The following is a 10,594-nucleotide window of genomic DNA, read 5'->3' on the forward strand; positions in this document are numbered from 1 at the left end:
CCTTAACAACCCCTAAAGCGTCACCAGAAACTGAGATCACACATACCTTTGGGGCTACTCAAAACACGCACACTGTGCACGTACACCGCTCGCCATCATCGTCACCATCTTTCCTTGCGTTCCAAACAACAGCAACCAAGCGAGCACGGCCCCTTAAACTATCCAACTTGTGGTGGCCAGCCATGCATGATGGGCAATACTGTAATCAAGAAAGGCTTATGCCTAGCTACCTAAGCTAAACCGACCACCACAATTATCATGTCATTGCCCCGGTCGTGTCATCAAAAGCTCGTCATTTTTGGCGCCAACCCTCCCATGTGCAGCCCTTTCCATGCAGAACACATCGCAAGAACTGTAACATGGGTCCTCCTTTGCTTGTTCATCGGGTCCCACTATGGACTTCCCAAAGATTGCCTGCATCCTCCTCGTTGGCCGGCCTCTTTGCGTAGACGCACGCTTCCAAAGCCTCCCCCTCGCCCTCGCCCTTTTGCAAGCCTGGCTCCTCGTCCTCGTCCTATATATACACACACATGCCTTGGCACCATGACTACCACTACGACCACACGCAGCTTTAATCGATTGCTGCATGATACAGAAAGTTAAGGCTGTTAGAATTAATGGGCTAGGCCCATAGCAATTTCTGAAATCTCAAAGCCCATGTGTAAAATGGCAAGTGGTGGTGCTAAGTTTAGTCCCACCTTGGAAGTTGAAGAAGAGTTGGACCTCTTTATATAGTGGGTTCTCTCTACCACTCTAAGTGATGTGTGAGAAGAGAAAGGGAAAACCACACGCGCGCGTTCGCTCGCCTCGCCTCGCCTCGCCTGGCCTGGCCTGGCCTGGCCGGGCCGGGCCGTGGCGAGGCGAGGCGGCGCGTACATGCGACATGCGCGTGAATGGTCCGCCGAAATCCGGTCCGTCTCCTTGCAGGAGCGCAACTTCCTTTTGCCGTTTTATTTTTATGTCTTGGCAGACAAGTTTCTTTTGATTTCTTGTCCAGTAAGTATACGAATTAGAAACCGAGTCGGTTTGGGATTGTGGTCGCGACACAATACCGCCTCTGGTCCTAATATATATACAGCTACCGGCTGCGGCCAGAGACACACCGAAAAACACCTAGGGTTTTGCCTCATCTCACAACTTGCGCCGCCATCGTAGTCTACTCCATCCCAAACGCCGGCGTGCATTGGCGCGTGGGAGAGCAGGTCTCCGGAACCTTTCGTCTTTGCGATCCTGCACCGGGAGAGGACGAATTAGGTTTTTGGGAAGCGCTGTGCGCGACTGCTCAAATTCGTCATCACGGGTCGTCTTCCGTCCAAGTCGGGCGGTGCTACTCATCGTCGTATTCATCGCCGTCAGCAGCAGATCGTCGCCAACATCGTCATCAACACTGTCGCACCTATAATAGCTAACGATCAGTATGTCCAACATCCTCTGTTCATGTCTGCTTCTACAGCTACTGTTACGTGTTTGCTGCTGTTATGCATGTCTTGCTGTTCTTCTAGTTTGCTAGATTGTTGCATGCTAGTATCTCTTCTAGTCATGAATTATTTACTGGAATTAATCATGAACTTGCCTAATTTTCCAACAATCCAAAAAACCTAATTGTAGGCAATTCCCTGAGTTAACTATGGCTGGATTTGCTGATGCACTGAGGCCGGATAAGTTTACCGGTGTGCACTTTAAGAGGTGGCAGGTGAAGACCACGCTCTGGCTTACTGCTCTGAAAGTTTTCCACGCTAGTGTTGGTGCTCCAGAGGGAATGACCGACGAAGATCGGAGAAAATTCCAGGAAGCCAATACTATGTTTGTGGGATGCATTCTGAGTGTTCTTGCTGACCGTCTGTGTGATGTGTACATGCACATAAACGACGGAAAAATTTTGTGGGATGCACTGAATGCAAAATTTGGTGCAACAGATGCAGGCAGTGAACTGTACATCATGGAGAGTTTTCATGACTACAAGATGGAGAATAACCGTTCTGTGGTTGAACAAGCTCATGAGATACAGTGCATTGTGAAGGAACTTGAACTCCTTAAGTGTGTTCTACCCGACAAATTCGTGGCTGGGTGCATGATTGCAAAGTTGCCTCCTTCATGGAGGAATTTCGCCACAACTCTGAAGCATAAGAGACAGGAGATATCAGTTGAAAATCTGATTGCATCTCTTGATGTTGAAGAAAAAGCTCGGGCTAAAGATACCACTGAAAAAGGAGGTGAGGTTCAGCCTACTGCTAACATGGTATAGAGGTACCCACAGAACAAGAACAAAGGGAAGAACAAACCTGTTTCCAACAAGCCTACCAAGACTACTACCTTCAAGAAGAAGAAGTTCAACAAGGCTGAGCTAGAGTGCTACGCCTGTGGGAAGCCTGGACACTTTTCCAAGGAATGCCCTGAACGTGCAGACCGCAGAGGGAAAACAAGCTCCAAGACTGTCAACATGGTGACCGCTAGCAATACTGATGGGTATGGTAATTTACCTATTGTGCTTTCAGTATTTCAATCATCTTCGTGGTGGATTGATTCGGGTGCTAACGTTCATGTGTGTGCTGACATCTCCCTGTTTACTTCATATCAGGTCGCAAGGGATTCTTCCGTCCTAATGGGGAATGGGTCACATGCTTCTGTTCGTGGCATTGGCACGGTGGATCTGAAGTTTACTTCGGGAAAGATCGTGCAACTAAGGAACATGCAGCATGTCCCTACTATGAACAAGAATCTAGTTAGCGGCTCCCTTCTATGTCGAGATGGATTTAAGGTAGTTTTAGAGTCCAATAAAGTAATCGTGTCAAGATTTGGAAAATTTATAGGAAAAGGCTATGAGTGCGGAGGCTTGTTCCGCTTTTCTCTTTCAGATTTTTGCAATAAGTCAATAAACCAAATTTGTGCTAGTGTTAATGATGATGCAAGTATTTGGCACTCTCGTTTATGTCATATTAATTTTGGTTTAATGTCTCGGCTATCCAGCATGAGTTTAATTCCGAACTTCACAGTTGCCAAAGGTTCTAAGTGCCATAGTTGTGTGCAATCTAAGCAACCTCGAAAGCCTCATAAGGCTGCCGAGGAGAGAAACTTGGCACCTCTAGAACTCATACATTCTGATCTTTGTGAGATGAATGGTGTGTTGACAAAAGGTGGAAAGAGATATTTCATGACTTTGATTGATGATGCGACTAGATTTTGCTATGTTTATTTGTTGCAAACTAAAGATGAAGCATTAGACTACTTTAAAATCTATAAAGCTGAAGTTGAAAATCAACTAGAGAGAAAGATCAAGCGTCTTAGGTCCGATCGTGGTGGAGAGTATTTTCCAAAAGTTTTTGATGAATTTTGTGAGGAACATGGTATTATTCATGAGAGGACGCCTCCCTATTCACCTCAATCAAATGGAGTGGCCGAGAGGAAAAACCGCACTTTGACTGACTTGGTGAATGCCATGTTAGACACTGCTGGTTTATCTAAGGCATGGTGGGGGGAGGCTCTATTGACTTCATGTCATGTCCTGAATAGAGTTCCCAACAATAATAAAGAGAAAACCCCTTATGAGGAGTGGGTTGGGATAAAACCATCACTTTCTTATTTGCGCACTTGGGGATGTTTGGCAAAGGTCAATATTCCTATTCCTAAGAAATGCAAACTTGGACCAAAGACAGTGGATTGTGTCTTTCTAGGGTATGCTCAACGGAGCATTGCTTATAGGTTTTTAGTGGTAAAATCTGAAGTACCTGATATGCATGTTGATACTATAATGGAATCTCGTGATGCAACATTTTTTGAGAACATATTTCCTATGAAAGATATGCATAGCATTGCTAGATTTTCTTCTGAGATAATTCCTGAATCTAGTACAACTGATGAATATTTCGAACAATCACATGAGGAAGTCCTTGAGGAGGATAACAATGAAGTTCCTAGAAGGAACAAGAGACAAAGGATTGCAAAATCCTTTGGTGATGATTTCATTGTATACCTTGTGGACGACACACCCAAGACGATTGCAGAAGCATATGCATCTCCGGATGTAGATGATTGGAAAGAAGCTATTCATAATGAGATGGACTCAATTCTTTCTAATGGAACTTGGGAACTAACTGATAGACCATATGGTTGTAAACCTGTGGGCTGTAAGTGGGTGTTCAAAAAGAAGTTAAAGCCTGATGGTACTATTGATAAATACAAGGCGCGGCTAGTGGCCAAGGGCTACACTCAGAAAGAAGGCGAAGATTACTTTGACACCTATTCACCCGTTGCTAGAATGACCACCATTCGAGTGTTACTTTCCTTGGCTGCCTCTTATGGTCTTATCATTCATCAAATGGATGTAAAGACAGCTTTTCTCAATGGAGAGTTGGAGGAGGAGATCTATATGGATCAGCCTGACGGGTTTGTGGTAAAGGGTGAAGAGAGAAAGGTGTGCAAGTTGTTAAAATCTTTGTATGGTCTGAAACAGGCACCTAAGCAATGGCATGAGAAGTTTGAAAGAACTTTGACTTCTCCAGGATTTGTCATTAACGAGGCTGATAGGTGTGTTTACTATCGCCATGGTGGGGGCAATAGTGTCATATTATGTTTGTATGTGGACGACATACTGATCTTTGGTACAAACATTAATGCAATTAATGAGGTCAAGTCTTTTCTATCAAAAAGTTTTGACATGAAAGATCTGGGAGAAGCCGATGTAATTCTAAACATCAAACTTATTAAGGATGAGAGTGGGATTACATTAACGCAATCTCACTATGTTGAGAAGGTCTTGAACCGATTCGGTTTTATGGATAGCAAGCCTTCTCCAACACCTTATGATCCCAGCGTGACACTCAGAAAGAACAAGAAAGAAACGAGAGATCAATTAAGATACTCTCAAATTGTCGGTTCACTCATGTACTTAGCTAGCGCTACAAGACCAGATATCTCTTTTGCTGTGAGCAAACTGAGTAGGTTCATGTCCAACCCGGGTGATGATCATTGGCATGCACTAGAAAGGGTCTTGCGCTATCTGAGAGGTACTATGAGTTACGGAATTACTTATTCAGGGCATCCTGCTGTGCTAGAAGGATATAGTGATTCAAATTGGATCTCCGATGTTGATGTACTTTACGCAACAAGTGGGTATGTATTTACTCATGGTGGTGGCGCAGTGTCATGGAGGTCTTGCAAGCAAACCATATTGACGAGGTCAACTATGGAAGCAGAATTAACTGCTTTGGACACAGCTACTGTTGAGGCAGAATGGCTGCGTGAGCTCTTGATGGACTTGCCGGTTGTTGAAAAACCTGTACCGGCTATTCTTATGAATTGTGATAACCAAACGGTTATCGCTAAAGTGAACAATTCTAAAGATAATGCAAAGTCATCAAGACACGTGAAAAGACGTTTGCATCGAGGGAGATGGGTATGAGACCCATAGATGTTACACCATAGTAGTAACCCAACCTTTGTGATCGGAGATCCCGTGAATTAGGATCTGGGAAGAACAAGCTATTGGTTAACTGAGGAGAGTAATAACTTATGATCGTCTCCAAGTGAAGATGCAAAACTCTCAGAGCTGTAAGGCTCAGATCTGTAAGGCAGGTCGGCAACATGCCTTAATGTGGTTCTATTGGCTATAATTAGCAAAGATGCTATCCTACAGAGCAGTCTTGAAAGAACACACCTATATGAGTTCTGACTGTAAACGTCGCAGTCTATGAGATTTGGGTGATCTCTAGTAAACTCACGAAGAGACCAGGGAGTATGACGTATAAGCTCCAAACCGCGGGGTAGCCTACTGGCGGTCAGGTACTGGTTAAGACTTTGAGTGAAACCTGTTCACACAAAACTAGCAATTCAAGGCATAGTCCATTGTCAAGTTGTGAATGGATGTAGGTTAAAGTTCTAGGCAGAAGTTCAACTTAACAGTCTCTGCTGAAACACTGGTATATTAAACAAGTGGTGAGAGAAGGCAAATCTCTAAATGGGTATTTGAGATCTGGTGGGGGATTGTTAGAATTAATGGGCTAGGCCCATAGCAATTTCTGAAATCTCAAAGCCCATGTGTAAAATGGCAAGTGGTGGTGCTAAGTTTAGTCCCACCTTGGAAGTTGAAGAAGAGTTGGACCTCTTTATATAGTGGGTTCTCTCTACCACTCTAAGTGATGTGTGAGAAGAGAAAGGGAAAACCACACGCGCGCGGCTCGCTCGCCTGGCCTGGCCTGGCCTGGCCGGGCCGGGCCGTGGCGAGGCGAGGCGAGGCGAGGCGGCGCGTACATGCGACATGCGCGTGAATGGTCCGCCGAAATCCGGTCCGTCTCCTTGCAGGAGCGCAGCTTCCTTTTGCCGTTTTATTTTTATGTCTTGGCAGACAAGTTTCTTTTGATTTCTTGTCCGGTAAGTATACGAATTAGAAACCGAGTCGGTTTGGGATTGTGGTCGCGACACAATACCGCCTCTGGTCCTAATATATATACAGCTACCGGCTGCGGCCAGAGACACACCGAAAAACACCTAGGGTTTTGCCTCATCTCACAACTTGCGCCGCCATCATAGTCTACTCCATCCCAAACGCCGGCGTGCATCGGCGCGTGGGAGAGCAGGTCTCCGGAACCTTTCGTCTTTGCGATCCTGCACCGGGAGAGGACGAATTAGGTTTTTGGGAAGCGCTGTGCGCGACTGCTCAAATTCGTCATCACGGGTCGTCTTCCGTCCAAGTCGGGCGGTGCTACTCATCGTCGTATTCACAGCAGCAGATCGTCGCCAACATCGTCATCAACACTGTCGCACCTATAATAGCTAACGATCAGTACGTCCAACATCCTCTGTTCATGTCTGCTTCTACAGCTACTGTTACGTGTTTGCTGCTGTTATGCATGTCTTGCTGTTCTTCTAGTTTGCTAGATTGTTGCATGCTAGTATCTCTTCTAGTCATGAATTATTTACTGGAATTAATCATGAACTTGCCTAATTTTCCAACAAAGGCAACCATGATCAAGCTGAGGTACTCCAAGAGGCTGTTCAAGAGGAGCTCTTGGTCGAAGGCGAGTACTGACGGCGGCCATGGCAATGTGGCCGGCGGTCTCGGCGGCGGCGGGGAGATAGAGTGGGAGGTGAGACCGGGAGGGATGCTGGTGCAGAAGAGGGACGGCGGGCGTGCGGAGGAGGTGATCATGGTGAGGGTGTCCACTGGATTCTCATGGCATGATGTCTCCATTGGGGCCACACGCACTTTTGGTGAGTATACATAATCTGTTTTCTTGAGAGAACTCTTTTCGATTTATTTTTCTTGTATTCTAGTATTTGGGTTTAGAGGTTACGCGAGTAGTTCCTATAACTGACAGGTTTTTTTTAGTACTTTTGGGTATTTGAAACTTATAACTGATAGGTTTCAGATATCTTTCATTTTTGTCCTGCTCCGTATTTTGGAGAGTATGAGCTTAAGTGTAAGAGAACAAATCAAATAACGTCGCAGCCTCTTTTTTTCTCATTCTCCTGCATCAATGAGTGTTGTTGTTTGGTAGATGTTGCACGATGCAGTTGAGAAGAACCCATCACCCATAATAGCAGTTTGGTGTGAAGTAAATGTCAAATACAGTAGCATGCACCACTCAAGTTTTACTTCACATCTTCACTTGCAAAAATGCCTCTGTAGATCGACGTAATTCGACAAATAAAGGACCGTTTACTCCCAGATGTGTTGCTCATGAATACGCTGCAGAGTCATGTTGTTTCCCTGTAAAATAAAATAAAAAGTAGTGTGAGATTGAAGCGAAAGTCATAACGTTACCTTTCCCTCTTTTTTTATTCTACTCTAAAAATACCAACAGTTGACAACTCAGAATGCAAGGTTGTCCTGCTCTAGATAATAAAAAGGATACTTGCCACCGCCCAGTCCGTCTTCTTCAGAAGTCAGGACTAGTACAGTACAGTACACTACTCCTGCGGGACTACGCAATGTTGATGCAGAAGAGAATAAAAAAAATGCATACAACTGACACGCATACACATTTAGTTAGTATGCATCTGCCGGTGGCTGATAACACGCATGAGAGGCATACAGAACCGTACACATGGTCGAACCTTCCTACTGCATTTTTGTTTCCGAGCAAGCAAACGGTTTATGCCTTATCTAGGATACAGTTTTTTTTTTTGTGTGTGTGTGTGCAAAGCCTAGGATATATTTTGGGTTTCACAATGTAAGAGGAAGCTTGTTTATCAAATTGCAGGGGAACTGAAGGTGATGCTGTCCATGGTGACCGGGCTGGAGCCGAGGGAGCAGAGGTTGTTGTTCAAGAGGAAGGAGAGGGAGGACACCGACCACCTCCACATGGTTGGGGTGAGGGACAAGGACAAGGTCCTCCTTCTCGAGGACCCTGCCCTCAAGGATATGAAGCTCCGCATGGCGAGAGCGGTCGCGGCACAGGTTGCGCAAAGCCCGCGTCAGCTTTTTATCTAGGTGTAGGACGCGGTCTGCCATATCGCCGCCCTAACTAGTAGAGCAGGAATGGTTTTACTATTTATTTATTTTCGTTGCGGAACACTAATTTTCCAGAAGGTTTTAGTTCTGGAATGGTCCGAGTGGGGGTGTGATTTTTGGCTCCTTGCTTTGGTTAATGTTTGTGCTGCTCCATGGTAGGGCAAAATAAGGGTCCCTCGAGTATGAGAGTGAGAAAGCTTTCCTGATCATGTTAGTAGCTGCAAGTGTCAGCCATGGTGGTTGTGACGATGTGATGTTTAAGCCTGATGTTGGGCTCATGTTGTCCCTAGTTACGTGATCTTATCCCATTTTGTTTAATGGCTTATGGATGGGAGTGGGACAAAGTCAAAGATGTATGTGCCTTGTGTTCTCATGAATGAAATGAACCATCACCTCCATTTCAAACTATAATGTTTTGGATATTTCTATATGACTTACAATATACATCCGATTCAGAAAAACACTACAACATCAGTTCATCTTATAACTCAGAACAGAGAGAGTAAATGTGTATCTTTCCGAGAAGTATCTGTCCTCTTTGCTGCTTGCAGAAAAACCTCTCTTCAGACATGTATTAAGGGCATCTCCAATGCTGATCTGTAAATTTGCTTCCACATTCGTCCACGGACAGGGGAGACCAGTCCACAGACACGGAAGCAGGAGTCGACTATCCAACGTTACCCGCATACATTTTAAACCGCATTTTAATAGACAGACGAAATTCATGCAAACCCGAGGAATTCATCAGAGTTTGGATAGAAAATAGTATAAATCATCTATACATAGTATGCAAATAAGTCTAGTATAACAATAGTTCAAATTCAACGAGATTAACATGTTGTTCAACAAGTTTTTCATGAACGGGTCATGTCGTCCCACACATACTGCCCCTTCAACTTCATCCGACAGTGTATATACGTAAATAGTCGTCCCTCTATTCCGTAGTACACCACGGCAGCGCGTACGGGCTACACAATGTGTAGAGCAACATTGAGTGAATGAATGATTCAATCAATAAGTTGATCAAGAAGAAGCAAAACTTACGATCTCCTCCGCTGCCACGTGCACAAAATTTGATGACGGTGGTCTGGATGGCGTACCATCGATACGATAACGAGCTCACGTTGTGTTGTTGGATGATGCGCATGTCGTAGGGCGAAATGTGCTTTCACGCGTGAAATCAATCATGCATGCGCGACTAGAAGAACCCCTTGTGCTCCTGCCTACTAAATCCGCGGATACGGCCAACTAAGCATCAGACAACAACTCATCCTCCATGGTCGAGTACCCCGCCATCCTTCGTACTCTAAAAAACGACATGACATTTGAAAATAAGCTCAATGGCATTTGACTGAACACCTGTCTGGCGTGGCGTCCCATGGACGTCGTCGACAGGGGGACAGAGTGTACCTGGCTAAGGACGGGTCCTGGGTGGATGACACCATCGTAAAAGGCAAGCAGGCATGTCGGTACTGGTTGCAGACATCCAGCAATGCCTATGTGGCGGACGGAGAGGTACAAAAACATCGTTGGAAGAGGGTGTGGATGCAAAGTAGGGGGGGGGGGATGGGCGAATTGAAAAAAATAATGGGACCGGGAGGAGGATTTAGTGGGCCGGGGTGTCGGAGTCCTACATGGCTGTTGTCCGGACTCTCGCAAAGCCCCCCTCCCCCAACTTTGCTTCCAATTTATGGGAAAAAGTGTGTCCGGACCACTTGGCGGACCGATACAGGCCCGCATTGGACGCTAGAACACGTCCGGACCGCACAGTACAGACATATGCAAGCGATTTAAGGGTCGGTGTTGGAGATGCTCTAAGAAACCTAAGACGTGGAAACGTACACTAGTCCATATTTTGGAGTTTGGACTGCTGAAGAGAAAATGCAGCCCTAAACTATAGACATGTGTTGTCATTTGATGAACGGGACCACATCATTAGAGAATGATGTGATGGACAAGACACATCCGTTAGCTTAGCATAATGATCGTTTAGTTTTATTGATATTGCTTTCTTCATGACTTATACATGTTCCTCTGACTATGAGATTATGCAACTCCCGAATACCGGAGGAACACCTTGTGTGCTATCAAACGTCACAACGTAACTGGGTGATTATAAAGATGCTCTACAGGTGTCTCCGATAG

The 10,594-nt window shown here is 45.3% G+C and overlaps 1 protein-coding gene across 1 annotated transcript; it reads left to right on the top strand.

Moving 5' to 3' along the window:
• The first annotated feature begins 586 nt into the window (after positions 1-586).
• Positions 587-8,658, top strand: LOC125516121 (BAG family molecular chaperone regulator 2-like). The gene is made up of 3 exons (XM_087526759.1): positions 587-604; positions 6,954-7,206; positions 8,199-8,658. The coding sequence occupies exons 1-3, from the start codon at positions 587-589 to the stop codon at positions 8,426-8,428; spliced, it is 501 nt and encodes a 166-aa protein (XP_087382885.1). The 3' UTR covers positions 8,429-8,658.
• Positions 8,659-10,594: the final 1,936 nt, after the last annotated feature.

The sequence above is a fragment of the Triticum urartu genome, chromosome 6A (assembly GCF_056163025.1).
Source record: "Triticum urartu cultivar PI428250 chromosome 6A, HENAU_Tu73, whole genome shotgun sequence".
Classification (NCBI taxonomy): domain Eukaryota; kingdom Viridiplantae; phylum Streptophyta; class Magnoliopsida; order Poales; family Poaceae; genus Triticum; species Triticum urartu.

Bases quoted from the DNA above. Each gene is read 5' to 3' on its own strand.
- LOC125516121 (XM_087526759.1), top strand. The intron at 7,207-8,198 runs GTGAGTATACAT...ATCAAATTGCAG, and splicing joins TGGGGCCACACGCACTTTTG to GGGAACTGAAGGTGATGCTG.